We start from the raw sequence: 21,193 nt of genomic DNA, 5'->3' as shown, positions 1-21,193 counted from the left end.
TAGATTAGCCCTGACTCACTGAGGTGATGATTCTAGATTAGCCCTGACTCATTGAGGTGATGATTCTAGATTAGCCCTGACTCACTGAGGTGATGATTCTAGATTAGCCCTGACTCACTGAGGTGATGATTCTAGATTAGCCCTGACTCATTGAGGTGATGATGACATAGTTGTACCCCTTCACGATGACCTCAGCATAAAACTAGGCCAAGGAGGGAGAGAAGAACTGATCTAGAAAATACAGAAGTAGCAAAAACGAGAGACAGAGATGTTTGATGAGATTTGTGGAAGTAATGACGTCTTTAAGCTATTAACAAATGATGTATCTGTTTATCTCTACTCCCGTTCTCTCTCCAGGCGTATCTCAGGGAACCGGTTAAGGTACATCTCTGGCCTCGCTCTCCATGGTCTACACAATCTCAAAGTGTTGTAAGTACACACACACACACACACACACACACACACACACACACACACACACACACACACACACACACACACACACACACACACACACACACACACACACACACACACACACACACACACACACACACACACACACACACACACACCATGGTGGGTGGTCATGATTCATTAACCCTAATTATGAGTATGAGCTCACAGCCACCAACTGAGCTGTCTGTTATTATCCCTGCTAACTGAGCTGTCTGTTATTATCCCTGCTAACTGAGCTGTCTGTTATTATCCCTGCTAACTGAGCTGTCTGTTATTATCCCTGCTAACTGAGCTGTCTGTTATTATTCCTGCTAACTGAGCTGTCTGTTATTATCCCTGCTAACTGAGCTGTCTGTTATTATCCCTGCTAACTGAGCTGTCTGTTATTATCCCTGCTAACTGAGCTGTCTGTTATTATCCCTGCTAACTGAGCTGTCTGTTATTATCCCTGCTAACTGAGCTGTCTGTTATTATCCCTGCTAACTGAGCTGTCTGTTATTATCCCTGCTAACTGAGCTGTCTGTTATTATCCCTGCTAACTGAGCTGTCTGTTATTATCCCTGCTAACTGAGCTGTCTGTTATTATCCCTGCTAACTGAGCTGTCTGTTATTATCCCTGCTAACTGAGCTGTCTGTTATTATCCCTGCTAACTGAGCTGTCTGTTATTATCCCTGCTAACTGAGCTGTCTGTTATTATCCCTGCTAACTGAGCTGTCTGTTATTATCCCCCTGTCTGTTATTACTGAGCTGAGCTGTTATTATCCCTGCTAACTGAGCTGTCTGTTATTATCTAACTGAGCTGTCTGTTATTATCCCTGCTAACTGAGCTGTCTGTTATTATCCCTGCTAACTGAGCTGTCTGTTATTATCCCTGCTAACTGAGCTGTCTGTTATTATCCCTGCTAACTGAGCTGTCTGTTATTATCCCTGCTAACTGAGCTGTCTGTTATTATCCCTGCTAACTGAGCTGTCTGTTATTATCCCTGCTAACTGAGCTGTCTGTTATTATCCCTGCTAACTGAGCTGTCTGTTATTATCCCTGCTAACTGAGCTGTCTGTTATTATCCCTGCTAACTGAGCTGTCTGTTATTATCCCTGCTAACTGAGCTGTCTGTTATTATCCCTGCTAACTGAGCTGTCTGTTATTATCCCTGCTAACTGAGCTGTCTGTTATTATCCCTGCTAACTGAGCTGTCTGTTATTATCCCTGCTAACTGGGGTGTCTGTTATTATCCCTGCTAACTGAGATGTCTGTTATTATCCCTGCTAACTGAGCTGTCTGTTATTATCCCTGCTAACTGGGGTGTCTGTTATTATCCCTGCTAACTGGGGTGTCTGTTATTATCCCTGCTAACTGGGCTGTCTGTTATTATCCCTGCTAACTGAGCTGTCTGTTATTATCCCTGCTAACTGAGCTGTCTGTTATTATCCCTGCTAACTGAGCTGTCTGTTATTATAACTGAGCTGTCTGTTATTATCCCTGCTAACTGAGCTGTCTGTTATTATCCCTGCTAACTGAGCTGTCTGTTATTATTCCTGCTAACTGAGCCTGTCTGTTATTATCCCTGCTAACTGAGCTGTCTGTTATTATCCCTGCTAACTGAGCTGTCTGTTATTATCCCTGCTAACTGAGCTGTCTGTTATTATCCCTGCTAACTGAGCTGTCTGTTATTATCCCTGCTAACTGAGCTGTCTGTTATTATCCCTGCTAACTGAGCTGTCTGTTATTATCCCTGCTAACTGAGCTGTCTGTTATTATCCCTGCTAACTGAGCTGTCTGTTATTATCCCTGCTAACTGAGCTGTCTGTTATTATCCCTGCTAACTGAGCTGTCTGTTATTATCCCTGCTAACTGAGCTGTCTGTTATTATCCCTGCTAACTGAGCTGTCTGTTATTATCCCTGCTAACTGAGCTGTCTGTTATTATCCCTGCTAACTGAGCTGTCTGTTATTATCCCTGCTAACTGAGCTTTCTGTTATTATTCCTGCTAACTGAGATGTCTGTTATTATGTCCTGCTAACTGAGCTGTCTGTTATTATTCCTGCTAACTGAGCTGTCTGTTATTATCCCTGCTAACTGAGCTGTCTGTTATTATCCCTGCTAACTGAGTTATTATCCCTGCTAACTGTCTGTTATTATCCCTGCTAACTGAGCTGTCTGTTATTATCCCTGCTAACTGAGCTGTCTGTTATTATCCCTGCTAACTGAGCTGTCTGTTATTATCCTGTCTGTTATTATCCCTGCTAACTGAGCTGTCTGTTATTATCCCTGCTAACTGAGCTGTCTGTTATTATCCCTGCTAACTGAGCTGTCTGTTATTATCCCTGCTAACTGAGCTGTCTGTTATTATCCCTGCTAACTGAGCTGTCTGTTATTATCCCTGCTAAAGCTGTCTGTTATTATCCCTGCTAACTGAGCTGTCTGTTATTATCCCTGCTAACTGAGCTGTCTGTTATTATCCCTGCTAACTGAGCTGTCTGTTATTATCCCTGCTAACTGAGCTGTCTGTTATTATCCCTGCTAACTGAGCTGTCTGTTATTATCCCTGCTAACTGAGCTGTCTGTTATTATCCCTGCTAACTGAGCTGTCTGTTATTATCCCTGCTAACTGAGCTGTCTGTTATTATCCCTGCTAACTGAGCTGTCTGTTATTATCCCTGCTAACTGAGCTGTCTGTTATTATCCCTGCTAACTGAGCTGTCTGTTATTATCCCTGCTAACTGAGCTGTCTGTTATTATCCCTGCTAACTGAGCTGTCTGTTATTATCCCTGCTAACTGAGCTGTCTGTTATTATCCCTGCTAACTGAGCTGTCTGTTATTATCCCTGCTAACTGAGCTGTCTGTTATTATCCCTGCTAACTGAGCTGTCTGTTATTATCCCTGCTAACTGAGCTGTCTGTTATTATCCCTGCTAACTGAGCTGTCTGTTATTATCCCTGCTAACTGAGCTGTCTGTTATTATCCCTGCTAACTGAGCTGTCTGTTATTATCCCTGCTAACTGAGCTGTCTGTTATTATCCCTGCTAACTGAGCTGTCTGTTATTATCCCTGCTAACTGAGCTGTCTGTTATTATCCCTGCTAACTGAGCTGTCTGTTATTATCCCTGCTAACTGAGCTGTCTGTTATTATCCCTGCTAACTGAGCTGTCTGTTATTATCCCTGCTAACTGAGCTGTCTGTTATTATCCCTGCTAACTGAGCTGTCTGTTATTATCCCTGCTAACTGAGCTGTCTGTTATTATCCCTGCTAACTGAGCTGTCTGTTATTATTCTAACTGCTGTTATTACTGAGCTGTCTGTTATTATCCCTGCTAACTGAGCTGTCTGTTATTATCCCTGCTAACTGAGCTGTCTGTTATTATCCCTGCTAACTGAGCTGTCTGTTATTATCCCTGCTAACTGAGCTGTCTGTTATTATCCCTGCTAACTGGGCTGTCACTGTTATTATCCCTGCTAACTGGGCTGTCACTGTTATTATCCCTGCTAACTGAGCTGTCTGTTATTATCCCTGCTAACTGAGCTGTCTGTTATTATCCCTGCTAACTGAGCTGTCTGTTATTATCCCTGCTAACTGGGGTGTCTGTTATTATCCCTGCTAACTGAGCTGTCTGTTATTATCCCTGCTAACTGGGGTGTCTGTTATTATCCCTGCTAACTGAGCTGTCTGTTATTATCCCTGCTAACTGAGCTGTCTGTTATTATCCCTGCTAACTGGGGTGTCTGTTATTATCCCTGCTAACTGAGCTGTATGTTATTATCCCTGCTAACTGAGCTGTCTGTTATTATCCCTGCTAACTGAGCTGTCTGTTATTATCCCTGCTAACTGAGCTGTCACTGTTATTATCCCTGCTAACTGAGCTGTCACTGTTATTATCCCTGCTAACTGAGCTTTCTGTTATTATTGCTGCTAACTGAGCTGTCTGTTATTATTCCTGCTAACTGAGCTGTCTGTTATTATCCCTGCTAACTGAGCTGTCTGTTATTATTCCTGCTAACTGAGGTGTCTGTTATTATCCCTGCTAACTGAGCTGTCTGTTATTATCCCTGCTAACTGGGCTGTCACTGTTATTATCCCTGCTAACTGAGCTGTCTGTTATTATTCCTGCTAACTGAGCTGTCTGTTATTATTCCTGCTAACTGAGCTGTCTGTTATTATTCCTGCTAACTGAGCTGTCTGTTATTATCCCTGCTAACTGAGCTGTCTGTTATTATCCCTGCTAACTGGGATGTCACTGTTATTATCCCTGCTAACTGAGCTGTCTGTTATTATTCCTGCTAACTGAGCTGTCTGTTATTATTCCTGCTAACTGAGCTGTCTGTTATTATCCCTGCTAACTGAGCTGTCTGTTATTATTCCTGCTAACTGAGCTGTCTGTTATTATCCCTGCTAACTGAGCTGGCATATCATCACTTCAGTTAAATATTTATATCTATATATTCACCAAACTCATTGAGGTAATTCTGTTTTGATTCACTCCGAAAGAAAAAAACAAGAAGTGAGAAGCTGTAAGCTATGGAAGGGTTGGATGGGCTGGTATACAGGTCTTTGTCTGTTAGAGGCTGATATACAGGTCTTTGTCTGTTAGAGGCTGATATACAGGTCTTTGTCTGTTAGAGGCTGGTTGGGTCTGTTAGTGGCTGATATACAGGTCTTTGTCTGTTAGAGGCTGGTTGGGTCTGTTAGTGGCTGATATACAGGTCTTTGGCTGGTGTCGTCTGTTAGAGGCTGGTTGGGTCTGTTAGAGGCTGATATACAGGTCTTTGTCTGTTAGAGACTGATATACAGGTCTTTGTCTGTTAGAGGCTGATATACAGGTCTTTGTCTGTTAGAGGCTGATATACAGGTCTTTGTCTGTTAGAGGCTGATATACAGGTCTTTGTCTGTTAGAGGCTGATATACAGGTCTTTGTCTGTTAGAGGCTGATATACAGGTCTTTGTCTGGTAGAGGCTGATATACAGGTCTTTGTCTGTTAGAGGCTGATATACAGGTCTTTGTCTGGTGTCGTCTGTTAGAGGCTGGTTGGGTCTGTTAGGGGCTGATATACAGGTCTTTGTTTGTTAGAGGCTGGTTGGGTCTGTTAGTGGCTGATATACAGGTCTTTGGCTGGTGTCGTCTGTTAGAGGCTGGTTGGGTCTGTTAGAGGCTGATATACAGGTCTTTGTCTGTTAGAGGCTGGTTGGGTCTGTTAGAGGCTGATATAAAGGGTCTTTGGCTGGTTGGGTCTGGTTGGGTCTGTTAGAGGCTGATATAAAGGGTCTTTGGCTGATATACAGGTCTTTGTCTGGTGTTGACTGTTAGAGGCTGATATACAGGTCTTTGGCTGGTGTTGTCTGTTAGAGCCTGGTTGGGTCTGTTAGAGGCTGGTGTCGTCTGTTAGAGGCTGATATACAGGTCTTTGTCTGTTAGAGGCTGATATACAGGTCTTTGTCTGTTAGAGGCTGATATACAGGTCCTTGGCTGGTGTCGTCTGTTAGAGCCTGGTTGGGTCTGATAGAGGCTGGTTGGGTCTGATAATGGTGGTTGGGTCTGTTAGAGGCTGATATACAGGTCTTTGGCTGGTGTCGTCTGTTAGGGGCTGGTTGGGTCTGTTAGAGGCTGATATACAGGTCTTTGGCTGTTAGAGGCTGGTATACAGGTCTTTGGCTGTTAGAGGCTGATATACAGGTCTTTGGCTGGTTGGGTCTGTTAGAGGCTGATATACAGGTCTTTGGCTGTTAGAGGCTGGTATACAGGTCTTTGGCTGTTAGAGGCTGGTATACAGGTCTTTGGCTGTTAGAGGCTGATATACAGGTCTTTGGCTGGTTGGGTCTGTTAGGGGCTGGTGTCGTCTGTTAGAGCCTGGTTGGGTCTGTTAGAGCCTGGTTGGGTCTGTTAGGGGCTGGTTGGGTCTGTTAGAGCCTGGTTGGGTCTGTTAGGGGCTGGTGTCGTCTGTTAGAGCCTGGTTGGGTCTGTTAGAGTCTGGTTGGGTCTGTTAGGGGCTGGTGTCGTCTGTTAGAGCCTGGTTGGGTCTGTTAGAGCCTGGTTGGGTCTGTTAGGGGCTGGTTGGGTCTGTTAGAGGCTGGTTGGGTCTGTTAGAGCCTGGTTGGGTCTGTTAGAGCCTGGTTGGGTCTGTTAGGGGCTGGTTGGGTCTGTTAGGGGCTGGTGTCTTCTGTTAGAGACTGGTTGGGTCTGTTAGAGTCTGGTGTCGTCTGTTAGAGCCTGGTTGGGTCTGTTAGAGCCTGGTTGCGTCTGTTAGAGCCTGGTTGGGTCTGTTAGAGCCTGGTTGGGTCTGTTAGGGGCTGGTTGGGTCTGTTAGGGGCTGGTGTCGTCTGTTAGAGACTGGTTGGGTCTGTTAGTGGTGGTTGGGTCTGTTAGAGGCTGGTTGGGTCTGTTAGAGCCTGGTTGGGTCTGATAGTGGTGGTTGGGTCTGTTAGAGCCTGGTTGGGTCTGTTAGAGACTGGTTGGGTCTGTTAGAGGCTGGTTAGGTCTGATAATGGTGGTTGGGTCTGTTAGTGGTGGTTGGGTCTGTTAGAGGCTGGTTGGGTCTGTTAGAGCCTGGTTGGGTCTGTTAGAGGCTGGTTAGGTCTGATAATGGTGGTTGGGTCTGTTAGTGGTGGTTGGATCTGTTAGAGGCTGGTTGCGTCTGTTAGAGGCTGGTTGGGTCTGTTAGAGTCTGGTTAGGTCTGATAATGGTGGTTGGGTCTGATAGAGGCGGGTTGGGTCTGTTAGTGGTGGTTGGGTCTGTTAGAGGCTGGTGTCGTCTGTTAGAGCTTGGTTGGGTCTGTTAGAGGCTGGTTGGGTCTGTTAGAGGCTGGTGTCGTCTGTTAGAGCTTGGTTGGGTCTGTTAGAGACTGGTTGGGTCTGTTAGAGGCTGGTGTCGTCTGTTAGAGGCTGGTTGGGTCTGTTAGAGACTGGTTGGGTCTGTTAGAGGCTGTTGTCGTCTGTTAGAGGCTGGTTGGGTCTGTTAGAGTCTGGTTGGGTCTGTTAGAGGCTGTTGTCGTCTGTTAGAGGCTGGTTGGGTCTGTTAGTGGTGGTTGGGTCTGTTAGAGTCTGGTTGGGTCTGTCAGAGGCTGGTGTCGTCTGTTAGAGCCTGGTTGGGTCTATTAGAGGCTGGTTGGGTCTGTTAGAGCCTGGTTGGGTCTGTTAGAGCCTGGTTGGGTCTGTTAGAGGCTGGTTAGGTCTGATAATGGTGGTTGGGTCTGTTAGAGCCTGGTTAGGTCTGATAATGGTGGTTGGGTCTGTTAGAGCCTGGTTAGGTCTGATAATGGTGGTTGGTCTGTTAGTGGTGGTTGGGTCTGTTAGAGGCTGGTTGGGTCTGTTAGAGGCTGGTTGGGTCTGTTAGAGCCTGGTTAGGTCTGATAATGGTGGTTGGGTCTGTTAGTGGTGGTTGGGTCTGTTAGAGGCTGGTTGGATCTGTTAGAGGCTGGTTAGGTCTGTTAGGGGCTGGTTGGGTCTGTCAGAGGCTAGTTAGGTCTGTTAGAGGCTGGTTGGGTCTTTTAGAGGCTGGTTAGGTCTGATAATGGTGGTTGGGTCTGTTAGTGGTGGTTGGGTCTGTTAGAGGCTGGTTGGGTCAGTTAGGGGCTGGTTGGGTCTGTTAGAGGCTGGTTGGTTCTGTTAGAGGCTGGTTGGGTCTGTTCGAGGCTAGTTGGGTCTGTTAGGGGCTGGTTGGGTCTGTTAGAGGCTGGTTGGGTCTGTTAGAGGCTTGTTGGGTCTGTTAGGGGCTGGTTGGGTCTGTTAGAGGCTGGTTGGGTCAGTTAGGGGCTGGTTGGGTCTGTTAGAGGCTGGTTGGTTCTGTTAGAGGCTTGTTGGGTCTGTTAGAGGCTAGTTGGGTCTGTTAGGGGCTGGTTGGGTCTGTTAGAGGCTGGTTGGGTCTGTTAGAGACTGGTTGGGTCTGTTAGAGGCTGGTTGGGTCTGTTAGAGACTGGTTGGGTCTGTTAAGTCTGGTTGGGTCTGTTAGAGGCTGGTTGGGTCTGTTAGGGGCTGGTTGGTTCTGTTAGGGGCTGGTTGGGTCTGTTAGAGGCTGGTTGGTTCTGTTAGAGGCTGGTTGGGTCTGTTAGAGGCTAGTTGGGTCTGTTAGGGGCTGGTTGGGTCTGTTAGAGGCTGGTTGGGTCTGTTAGAGACTGGTTGGGTCTGTTAGAGTCTGGTTGGGTCTGTCAGAGGCTGGTGTCGTCTGTTAGAGCCTGGTTGGGTCTATTAGAGGCTGGTTGGGTCTGTTAGAGCCTGGTTGGGTCTGTTAGAGGCTGGTTAGGTCTGATAATGGTGGTTGGGTCTGTTAGTGGTGGTTGGGTCTGTTAGAGCCTGGTTAGGTCTGATAATGGTGGTTGGTCTGTTAGTGGTGGTTGGGTCTGTTAGAGGCTGGTTGGGTCTGTTAGAGGCTGGTTGGGTCTGTTAGAGCCTGGTTAGGTCTGATAATGGTGGTTGGGTCTGTTAGTGGTGGTTGGGTCTGTTAGAGGCTGGTTGGGTCTGTTAGAGGCTGGTTAGGTCTGTTAGGGGCTGGTTGGGTCTGTCAGAGGCTAGTTAGGTCTGTTAGAGGCTGGTTGGGTCTTTTAGAGGCTGGTTAGGTCTGATAATGGTGGTTGGGTCTGTTAGTGGTGGTTGGGTCTGTTAGAGGCTGGTTGGGTCAGTTAGGGGCTGGTTGGGTCTGTTAGAGGCTGGTTGGTTCTGTTAGAGGCTGGTTGGGTCTGTTCGAGGCTAGTTGGGTCTGTTAGGGGCTGGTTGGGTCTGTTAGAGGCTGGTTGGGTCTGTTAGAGGCTGGTTGGGTCTGTTAGGGGCTGGTTGGGTCTGTTAGAGGCTGGTTGGGTCAGTTAGGGGCTGGTTGGGTCTGTTAGAGGCTGGTTGGTTCTGTTAGAGGCTTGTTGGGTCTGTTAGAGGCTAGTTGGGTCTGTTAGGGGCTGGTTGGGTCTGTTAGAGGCTGGTTGGGTCTGTTAGAGACTGGTTGGGTCTGTTAGAGGCTGGTTGGGTCTGTTAGAGACTGGTTGGGTCTGTTAAGACTGGTTGGGTCTGTTAGAGGCTGGTTGGGTCTGTTAGGGGCTGGTTGGTTCTGTTAGGGGCTGGTTGGGTCTGTTAGAGGCTGGTTGGTTCTGTTAGAGGCTTGTTGGGTCTGTTAGAGGCTAGTTGGGTCTGTTAGGGGCTGGTTGGGTCTGTTAGAGGCTGGTTGGGTCTGTTAGAGTCTGGTTGGGTCTGTTAGAGGCTGGTTGGGTCTGTTAGAGGCTGGTTGGGTCTGTTAAGACTGGTTGGGTCTGTTAGAGGCTGGTTGGGTCTGTTAGGGGCTGGTTGGTTCTGTTAGAGGCTGGTTGGGTCTGTTAGAGGCTGGTTGGGTCTGTTAGGGGCTGGTTGGGTCTGTTAGAGGCTGGTTGGTTCTGTTAGGGGCTGGTTGGGTCTGTTAGTGGTGGTTGGGTCTGTTAGAGTCTGGTTGGGTCTGTCAGAGGCTGGTGTCGTCTGTTAGAGCCTGGTTGGGTCTATTAGAGGCTGGTTGGGTCTGTTAGAGCCTGGTTGGGTCTGTTAGAGACTGGTTAGGTCTGATAATGGTGGTTGGGTCTGTTAGTGCTGGTTGGGTCTGTTAGAGCCTGGTTAGGTCTGATAATGGTGGTTGGTCTGTTAGTGGTGGTTGGGTCTGTTAGAGGCTGGTTGGGTCTGTTAGAGGCTGGTTGGGTCTGTTAGAGCCTGGTTAGGTCTGATAATGGTGGTTGGGTCTGTTAGTGGTGGTTGGGTCTGTTAGAGGCTGGTTGGGTCTGTTAGAGGCTGGTTAGGTCTGTTAGGGGCTGGTTGGGTCTGTCAGAGGCTAGTTAGGTCTGTTAGAGGCTGGTTGGGTCTTTTAGAGGCTGGTTAGGTCTGATAATGGTGGTTGGGTCTGTTAGTGGTGGTTGGGTCTGTTAGAGGCTGGTTGGGTCAGTTAGGGGCTGGTTGGGTCTGTTAGAGGCTGGTTGGTTCTGTTAGAGGCTGGTTGGGTCTGTTCGAGGCTAGTTGGGTCTGTTAGGGGCTGGTTGGGTCTGTTAGAGGCTGGTTGGGTCTGTTAGAGGCTGGTTGGGTCTGTTAGGGGCTGGTTGGGTCTGTTAGAGGCTGGTTGGGTCAGTTAGGGGCTGGTTGGGTCTGTTAGAGGCTGGTTGGTTCTGTTAGAGGCTTGTTGGGTCTGTTAGAGGCTAGTTGGGTCTGTTAGGGGCTGGTTGGGTCTGTTAGAGGCTGGTTGGGTCTGTTAGAGACTGGTTGGGTCTGTTAGAGGCTGGTTGGGTCTGTTAGACACTGGTTGGGTCTGTTAAGACTGGTTGGGTCTGTTAGAGGCTGGTTGGGTCTGTTAGGGGCTGGTTGGTTCTGTTAGGGGCTGGTTGGGTCTGTTAGAGGCTGGTTGGTTCTGTTAGAGGCTTGTTGGGTCTGTTAGAGGCTAGTTGGGTCTGTTAGGGGCTGGTTGGGTCTGTTAGAGGCTGGTTGGGTCTGTTAGAGACTGGTTGGGTCTGTTAGAGGCTGGTTGGGTCTGTTAGAGGCTGGTTGGGTCTGTTAAGACTGGTTGGGTCTGTTAGAGGCTGGTTGGGTCTGTTAGGGGCTGGTTGGTTCTGTTAGAGGCTGGTTGGGTCTGTTAGAGGCTGGTTGGGTCTGTTAGGGGCTGGTTGGGTCTGTTAGAGGCTGGTTGGTTCTGTTAGGGGCTGGTTGGGTCTGTTAGAGGCTGGTTGGTTCTGTTAGAGGCTTGTTGGGTCTGTTAGAGGCTAGTTGGGTCTGTTAGGGGTTGGTTGGTTCTGTTAGAGGCTGTTTGGGTCTGTTAGAGGGGGCTGGTTGCGTCTGTTAGTGGCTGGTTGGGTCTGTTAAAGCCTGGTTGGGTTTGGGGCTGGTTGGGTCTGTTTGGGGCTGGTTGGGTCTGTTAGAGACTGGTTGGTTCTGTTAATGGCTGGTTGGGTCTGTCTTATGGCTTGGGGTAGAAGATGTTTTAGAATCCTCTTGGACCTAGTCTTGGCGCTTGATGAGATCCTTAGGAACATTGTCTTGCCCTTCATCTGCCCCATCACCTCATGTTGCAGAATGATAATGCACGGCCCCGTGTCACAAGGATCTGTACACAATTCCTGGAAGCTGAAAATGTCCCAGTTCTTCCATGGCCTGCATACTCACCAGACATGTCAGCCATTGAGCATGTTTGGGATGCTCTGGATTGACTTGTATGACAGCGTGTTTCTAAACCGGAACGTTTGTTGCTAACGTGCGCTAATGTGACTAGAATGACAATGTAAACGTCAGCAAACTTTCTGGGACATAGACATGTCTTATATGGGCAGAAAGGTCTTAAATTCTTGTTAATCTAACTGCATTGTCATATTAACAGTAGCTATTACAGTGAGAAAATACCATGCTATTGTGTGAGGAGAGTGCACTACAACAACACACTTTTATCACGGGCAACTGCTTTGATACATTCACCTCCGAAGGTAAATAATGTACTTACATTCAGTAATCTGTCATCCTGACGGTCCCAGAGATAAAAATGTAGCGTAGTTTTGTTTGTATTATCTTTTACCAGAGCTAATGTGTTATATTCTCCTACATTCCTTTCACATTTCCACAAACTTCAAAGTGTTTCCTTTCAAATGGTAACCAAGAATATGCATATCCTTGCTTCAGGGCCTGAGCTACAGGCAGTTAGATTTGGGTATGCCACTTTATGATGCATATCTGTATTCCCAGTCATGTGACATCTTTAGATTAAGGCAACATGAATTTATTCAAATGGACTGGTTTCCTCATATGAACTGTAACTCAGTAGATGGGTGGCGGGGTAGCCTAGTGGTTAGAGTGTAGAGGTGGCAGGGTAGCCTAGTGGTTAGAGTGTAGAGGCGGCGGGGTAGCCTAGTGGTTAGAGCGTTGGACTAGTAACCGCAAGGTTGCAAGTTCGAATCCCCGAGCTGACAAGGTACAAATCTGTCGTTCTGCCCCTGAACAGGCAGTTAACCCACTGTTCCTAGGCCGTCATTGAAAATAAGAATTTGTTCTTAACTGACTTGCCTAGTAAAATAAAAATAAAATAAAAAAAAGATGTGTAACTCTGTGTCGTTGTATGTGTCGAACTGCTTTGCTTTATCTTGGCCAGGTCGCAATTGTAAATGAGAACTTGTTCTCAACTAGCCTACCTGGTTAAATAAAGGTGTTCTCAACTAGCCTACCTGGTTAAATAAAGGTGTTAACTAGCCTACCTGGTTAAATAAAGGTGTTCTCAACTAGCCTACCTGGTTAAATAAAGGTGTTAACTAGCCTACCTGGTTAAATAAAGGTGTTCTCAACTAGCCTACCTGGTTAAATAAAGGTGTTCTCAACTAGCCTACCTGGTTAAATAAAGGTGTTCTCAACTAGCCTACCTGGTTAAATACAGGTGTTCTCAACTAGCCTACCTGGTTAAATAAAGGTGTTCTCAACTAGCCTACCTGGTTAAATAAAGGTGTTCTCAACTAGCCTACCTGGTTAAATAAAGGTGTCCTCAACTAGCCTACCTGGTTAAATAAAGGTGTTCTCAACTAGCCTACCTGGTTAAATAAAGGTGTTCTCAACTAGCCTACCTGGTTAAATAAAGGTGTTCTCAACTAGCCTACCTGGTTAAATAAAGGTGTTAACTAGCCTACCTGGTTAAATAAAGGTGTTCTCAACTAGCCTACCTGGTTAAATAAAGGTGTTAACTAGCCTACCTGGTTAAATAAAGGTGTTCTCAACTAGCCTACCTGGTTAAATAAAGGTGTTAACTAGCCTACCTGGTTAAATAAAGGTGTTCTCAACTAGCCTACCTGGTTAAATACAGGTGTTCTCAACTAGCCTACCTGGTTAAATAAAGGTGTTCTCAACTAGCCTACCTGGTTAAATAAAGGTGTTCTCAACTAGCCTACCTGGTTAAATAAAGGTGTCCTCAACTAGCCTACCTGGTTAAATAAAGGTGTTCTCAACTAGCCTACCTGGTTAAATAAAGGTGTTCTCAACTAGCCTACCTGGTTAAATAAAGGTGTCCTCAACTAGCCTACCTGGTTAAATAAAGGTGTTCTCAACTAGCCTACCTGGTTAAATAAAGGTGTTCTCAACTAGCCACCTGGTTAAATAAAGGTGTTCTCAACTGGCCTACCTGGTTAAATAAAGGTGTTCTAAACTAGCCTACCTGGTTAAATAAAGGTGTTCTCAACTAGCCTACCCGGTTAAATAAAGGTGAAATAAAAATAAATAAAATAAAAAGATACTAATGCTGTTGTCTGGTTCACAGGATGCTTCAGAATAATCAGCTGGAAAGACTTCCCAATGACATTCCATGGAATCTACCCAACCTGCTGTCTCTGTGAGTAACACACACACACACACACACACACACACACACACACACACACACACACACACACACACACACACACACACACACACACACACACACACACACACACACACACACACACACACACACACACACACACACACACACACACACACACTCCTCACCGGGTGTGTTTTTTTATGTGTGAGACAGCGACAGTAAAGACGTCAGTAATGTATCTTTACCTCTAGACTAATAAATACTAAATACTAAATACTAATAAATACTACTAAATACTAATAAATACTAAATACTAAATACTACTAAATACTAATAAATACTAAATACTAAATACTAATAAATACTAATAAATACTAAATAATAATACATACTAAATACTAATAAATACTAAATACTAAATACTACTAAATACTACTAAATACTAAATACTAATACATACTAAATACTACTAAATACTAAATACTAAATACTAATAAATACTAAATACTAAATACTACTAAATACTAAATACTAATACTACTAAATACTACTAAATACTAAATACTAAATACTAATAAATACTAAATACTAAATACTACTAAATACTAAATACTAATACATACTAAATACTAATACATACTAAATACTAAATACTACTAAATACTAATAAATACTAAATACTAAATACTAATAAATACTAAATACTAATAAATACTAAATACTAATAAATACTAAATACTAAATACTACTAAATACTAATAAATACTAAATACTAAATACTACTAAATACTAATAAATACTAAATACTAATATATACTAAATACCAATAAATACTAAATACTACTAAATACTACTAAATACTAATAAATACCAAATACTACTAAATACTAATAAATACTAAATACTAAATACTAATAAATACTAAATACTAAATACTAATAAATACGAAATACTACTACATACTAAAACTACTAAATACTAAATACTACTAAATACTAAATACTAATAAATACTAAATACTACTAAATACTAAATACTAATAAATACTAAATACTAATAAATACTAAATACTAATAAATACGAAATACTACTAAATACTAAATACTACTAAATACTAATAAATACTAAATACTTATAAATACTAAATACTACTAAATATTAAATACAAATAAATACAAAATACTAATTAATACTAAATACGAATAAATACTAAATACTAATGAATACTAATTGCTAATAAATATTAAATACTAAGAAGTACTGAACACTAAGAAATACTAAACACTAAGAAATACTAAATACGAACAAATACTAATACATACTAAAAATGAATAAATACTAAATACGGATGCATACTAAATACTACTAAATTCTAAACACTAAGAAATACTAAATACTAATACATACTAAACACTAAGAAATACTAAACACAAATAAATACTACTAAATATTAAAAACATAAATACTTATTTCTACAATGACTTTCATAAAGTTTTACCTCTAGACTAATAAATACTAAATACTAAGAAATACTACATACTAATACATACTAAATACGAAGAAATGCTACATACTAATACATACGCAACACTAATACATACTAAACACTAAGAAATACTAAATACTAATAAATACTAAATACTAATACATACTAAATACTAATACATACTAAATACTAAGAAATACTAAATACTAATACATACTAAATACTAATAAATACTAAACACTAATAAATACTTTTCTACAATGACTTTCATAAAGTTTTCCCTCTAGACTAATAAATACTAAATACTAAGAAATACTACATACTAATACATACTAAATACTAAGGAATACTAAATACTAATACATACTCAACACTAATAAATACTAAACACTAAGAAATACTAAATACTAATAAATACTTAATAATAATACATACTAAATACTAAGAAGTACTAAATACTAATACATACTAAACTCTAAGAAATACCAAATACTAATACATACAAAATACTAATACATACTAAATACTAAGAAATACTCAATACTAATACATACTAAAAACGAATAAATACTAACATACTAATACATACTAAACACTAATAATACTAAACACTAATAAATACTACTGCTTCGACTTTCATAAAGTTTAAAAAGCCCCTTTTTACATCAGCTGATATCTCAAAGTGCTGTACAGAAACCCAGCCTAAAACCCCAAACAGCAAGCAATGCAGATGTAGAAGCACTGTGGCTAGTTAAAACTCCCTAGAAAGGATGGAACCAAGGAAGAAACTCAGAGAGGAACCAGGCTCTGAGGGGTGGCCAGTCCTCTTCCGGCTGTACTGGGTAGAGAGGAACCAGGATCTGAGGGGTGGCCAGTCCTCTTCCGGCTGTGCCGGGTATAGAGGAACCAGGCTCTGAGGTGTGGCAAGTCCTCTTCTGGCTGTACTGGGTAGAGAGGAACCAGGCTCTGAGGGGTGGCCAGTCCTCTTCCGGCTGTGCCGGGTATAGAGGAACCAGGCTCTGAGGGGTGGCCAGTCCTCTTCTGGCTGTGCTGGGGGAGAGGAACCAGGCTCTGAGGGGTGGCCAGTCCTCTTCCGGCTGTGCCGGGTGGAGATTATAACAGTACATGGCCATTAAAGACCAGATTGTTCTTCACGATGTTCAAACATTCATAGATGACCAACAGGGTCAAATAATAATCCGTGTTTATAGAAGGTGAAACAGGTGAGGAGTAAATGTCAGGTGGCTTTTCATAGACGAGCATTCAGAGTTCGATACAGCAGGTGCGGTAGAGAGAGGGGGTCGAAGAAGCAAGAAGCAAGTTTGAACATAAATTGCCTTGAAAATCTATGGCAAGACATGAAAATGGCTGTCTTAGAAACTTGAAATAGCTTGAACAAAATGTATTTTTACAATAATGGGCCAATATAGTACAATCCAGGTATGCAAAGCTCTTATAGATTTACAGCTGTAATCACAGCCAAATGTGATTCTGTCATTGGGGTTGAATATATTCGTGTTTTCTTTTCCATTAAGATTGTTTTAATGTTAGAATTTTTCTTTCACTTTAATATTGCAGAGTTTTTTGTAGAGATCATTGACATTAAATGACAATTAAATCGATTGTAATCCCACTTTGTAAAACAACAAAATGTGGAAAAAGTCAAGGGGTGTGAATACTTTCTGAAATCACTAAATACAGTATATGAGTCGTCTGTACATTTCCACCAGAGCTGTTGCCAGACAATTTAATGTTTATGTCTCTACCATAAGCCGCCTCCAACTTTGTTTTAGAGAATTTGGCAGTACGTCCAACCGGCCTCACAACCACAGGCCACGTCTATGGCGTTATGTGGGTGAGCGATTTGCTTTTGTAACCATTGTGAACAGAGTGCCTCATGGTGGCGGGGTTATGGTATGGGCAGGCATAAACTATGGACAATGAACACAATTGAATTTTATCAATGGCAGATTAAATGCACAGAGATACAGTGAGGAGATCCTGAGGCACGTTTTCTTTTTAAGGTATCTGTTACCAACATATATATTTTTTTTTTAAATTTTACCTTTATTTTACTAGGCAAGATCAGTTAAGAACAAATTCTTATTTTCAATGACGGCCTAGGAACAGTGGGTTAACTGCCTGTTCAGGGGCAGAACGACAGATTTGTACCTTGTCAGCTCGGGGATTTGAACTTGCAACCTTCTGGTTACTAGTCCAACGCTCTACCCTGCCGTCCCAGATGCATATCTCTATTCCCATTCATGTTACATCCATAGATTAGGACCTAATGAATTTATTTCAATTGACTGATTTCCTTATGAAATGTAACTCAGTAAAATCTTTGAAATTGTTGCATGTTGCGTTTATATTTTGTATTCAGTATAGTTTGTCTAAAGTCCGATATGAAATCCATTCAGGTTCACATTGTGAGTTGACTAAAGCAGTTGTCAGTAGCTGGTGAGATGAGTCAGGCACAGGGCAGCAGATAATATATATATATATATATATATATATATATATATATATATATATATATATATATATATATATATAATATAACTAATAAAATACTTTACTCAAAAATTCAAACATGACACGTAAAAATGCACGGCCACACAACACGAACCAACAATCACTCACAAATACAACATGTAGAACAGGGGGTTAAACAAGAAACAAAGCCAGGATGTGATCATGACAAAGACAGAACAAATGGAAAAAGTATTGGCAAAGTATTACCAATCAATCACATATATTAAGGTTTGCTTTTTGGTGTTTTTTTTGGCTATACTTTTAAAATCGGTAATAATCAGTTCCATGTTTTTGTTTTTAGTTATATTAACTGAACTAATATTATTAGTTATTAACTAATATTAATTTTTGTTGACTTATGATTGAATCAGATTTGAATCTTGTGAGTCACTAATGAAAAGTGGATGGGCGGTGGCTAGAAAGCCGGTGACGTCAACCGCCGAACGAACGAGGAGAGGAACATTCAGACAGAGCATGTATTCAGATAGAGCATTATTCAGAGCATGCATTCAGACAGAGCATGCATTCAGACAGAGCATGTATTCAGATAGAGCATTATTCAGAGCATGTATTCAGATTACATTTACCTTTAACATTTAAGTCATTTAGCAGACGCTCTTATCCAGAGCGACTTACAAATTGGTGCATTCACCTTATGACATCCAGTGGAACAGTCACTTTACAATAGTGCATCTAAATCTTAAAGCTGGGGGGGGGGGAATACTTATCCTATCCTAGGTATTCCTTAAAGAGGTGGGGTTTCAGGTGTCTCCGGAAGGTGGTGATTGACTCCGCTGTCCTGGCGTCGTGAGGGAGTTTGTTCCACCATTGGGGGCCAGAGCAGCGAACAGTTTTGACTGGGCTGAGCGGGAGCTGTACTTCCTCAGTGGTAGGGAGGCGAGCAGGCCAGAGGTGGATGAACGCAGTGCCCTTGTTTGGGTGTAGGGCCTGATCAGAGCCTGGAGGTACTGAGGTGCTGTTCCCCTCGCAGCTCCGTAGGCAAGCACCATGGTCTTGTAGCGGATGCGAGCTTCAACTGGAAGCCAGTGGAGAGAACGGAGGAGCGGGGTGACGTGAGAGAACTTGGGAAGGTTGAACACCAGACGGGTTGCGGCGTTCTGGATGAGTTGAAGGGGTTTAATGGCACAGGCAGGGAGCCCAGCCAACAGCGAGTTGCAGTAATCCAGACGGGAGATGACAAGTGCCTGGATTAGGACCTGCGCCGCTTCCTGTGTGAGGCAGGGTCGTACTCTGCGGATGTTGTAGAGCATGAACCTACAGGAACGGGCCACCGCCTTGATGTTGGTTGAGAACGACAGGGTGTTGTCCAGGATAACGCCAAGGTTCTTAGCGCTCTGGGAGGAGGACACAATGGAGTTGTCAACCGTGATGGCGAGATCATGGAACGGGCAGTCCTTCCCCGGGAGGAAGAGCAGCTCCGTCTTGCCGAGGTTCAGCTTGAGGTGGTGATCCGTCATCCACACTGATATGTCTGCCAGACATGCAGAGATGCGATTCGCCACCTGGTCATCAGAAGGGGGAAAGGAGAAGATTAGTTGTGTGTCGTCTGCATAGCAATGATAGGAGAGACCATGTGAGGTTATGGCAGAGCCAAGTGACTTGGTGTATAGCGAGAATAGGAGAGGGCCTAGAACAGAGCCCTGGGGGACACCAGTGGTGAGAGCGCGTGGTGAGGAGACAGATTCTCGCCACGCCACCTGGTAGGAGCGACCTGTCAGGTAGGACGCAATCCAAGCGTGGGCCGCGCCGGAGATGCCCAACTCGGAGAGGGTGGAGAGGAGGATCTGATGGTTCACAATATCGAAGGCAGCCGATAGATCTAGAAGGATGAGAGCAGAGGAGAGAGAGTTAGCTTTAGCAGTGCGGAGCGCCTCCGTGATACAGAGGAGAGCAGTCTCAGTTGAATGACTAGTCTTGAAACCTGACTGATTTGGATCAAGAAGGTCATTCAGAGAGAGATAGCGGGAGAGCTGGCCAAGGACGGCACGTTCAAGAGTTTTGTAAAGAAAAGAAAGAAGGGATACTGGTCTGTAATTGTTGACATCGGAGGGATCGAGTGTAGGTTTTTTCAGAAGGGGTGCAACTCTCGCTCTCTTGAAGACGGAAGGGACGTAGCCAGCGGTCAGTGATGAGTTGATGAGCGAGGTGAGGTAAGGGAGAAGGTCTCCGGAAATGGTCTGGAGAAGAGGGGAAGGGATAGGGTCAAGCGGGCAGGTTGTTGGGCGGCCGGCCGTCACAAGACGCGAGATTTCATCTGGAGAGAGAGGGGATGCTTGGAATTTAGCGTGGTAGAAAGTGGCTTTAGCAGCAGAGACAGAGGATGAAAATGTAGAGAGGAGGGAGTGAAAGGATGCCAGGTCCGCAGGGAGGCGAGTTTTCCTCCATTTCCGCTCGGCTGCTCGGAGCCCTGTTCTGTGAGCTCGCAATGAGTCATCGAGCCACGGAGCGGGAGGGGAGGACCGAGCCGGCCTGGAGGATAGGGGACATAGAGAGTCAAAGGATGCAGAGAGGGAGGAGAGGAGGGTTGAGGAGGCAGAATCAGGAGATAGGTTGGAGAAGGTTTGAGCGGAGGGAAGAGATGATAGGATGGAAGAGGAGAGAGTAGCGGGGAGAGAGAGAGCGAAGGTTGGGACGGCGCGATACCATCCGAGTAGGGGCAGTGTGGGAGGTGTTGGATGAGAGCGAGAGGGAAAAGGATACAAGGTAGTGGTCGGAGACTTGGAGGGGAGTTGCAATGAGGTTAGTGGAAGAACAGCATCTAGTAAAGATGAGGTCGAGCGTATTGCCTGCCTTGTGAGTAGGGGGAAGGTGAGAGGGTGAGGTCAAAAGAGGAGAGGAGTGGAAAGAAGGAGGCAGAGAGGAATGAGTCAAAGGTAGACGTGGGGAGGTTAAAGTCGCCCAGAACTGTGAGAGGTGAGCCGTCCTCAGGAAAGGAGCTTATCAAGGCATCAAGCTCATTGATGAACTCTCCGAGGGAACCTGGAGGGCGATAAATGATAAGGATGTTAAGCTTGAAAGGGCTGGTAACTGTGACAGCATGGAATTCAAAGGAGGCGATAGACAGATGGGTAAGGGGAGAAAGAGAGAATGACCACTTGGGAGAGATGAGGATCCCGGTGCCACCACCCCGCTGACCAGAAGCTCTCGGGGTGTGCGAGAACACGTGGGCGGACGAAGAGAGAGCAGTAGGAGTAGCAGTGTTGTCTGTGGTGATCCATGTTTCCGTTAGTGCCAAGAAGTCGAGGGACTGGAGGGAGGCATAGGCTGAGATGAACTCTGCCTTGTTGACCGCAGATCGGCAATTCCAGAGGCTACCGGAGACCTGGAACTCCACGTGGGTCGTGCGCGTTGGGACCACCAGATTAGGGTGGCCGCGGCCACGCGGTGTGGAGCGTTTGTATGGTCTGTGCAGAGAGGAGAGAACAGGGATAAACAGACACATAG

General features: G+C 44.3%; 1 protein-coding gene across 1 annotated transcript in view; it reads left to right on the top strand.

Annotated features, from left to right (window-relative positions):
* LOC124032429 (leucine-rich repeat-containing G-protein coupled receptor 6) overlaps nucleotides 1–21,193 on the top strand; it is a 101,307-nt gene that overhangs the window by 40,248 nt on the left and 39,866 nt on the right. Inside the window, exons 3-4 of the mRNA XM_046344821.1 lie at nucleotides 358–429; nucleotides 13,663–13,734. Of these exons, the coding sequence (XP_046200777.1) occupies nucleotides 358–429; nucleotides 13,663–13,734 (144 nt within the window). The remainder of the gene's footprint in view (nucleotides 1–357; nucleotides 430–13,662; nucleotides 13,735–21,193) is intronic.

Source organism: Oncorhynchus gorbuscha, linkage group LG03, assembly GCF_021184085.1.
Source record: "Oncorhynchus gorbuscha isolate QuinsamMale2020 ecotype Even-year linkage group LG03, OgorEven_v1.0, whole genome shotgun sequence".
Taxonomy (NCBI): domain Eukaryota; kingdom Metazoa; phylum Chordata; class Actinopteri; order Salmoniformes; family Salmonidae; genus Oncorhynchus; species Oncorhynchus gorbuscha.
This window is presented reverse-complemented; position numbering and strand designations above follow the sequence as displayed.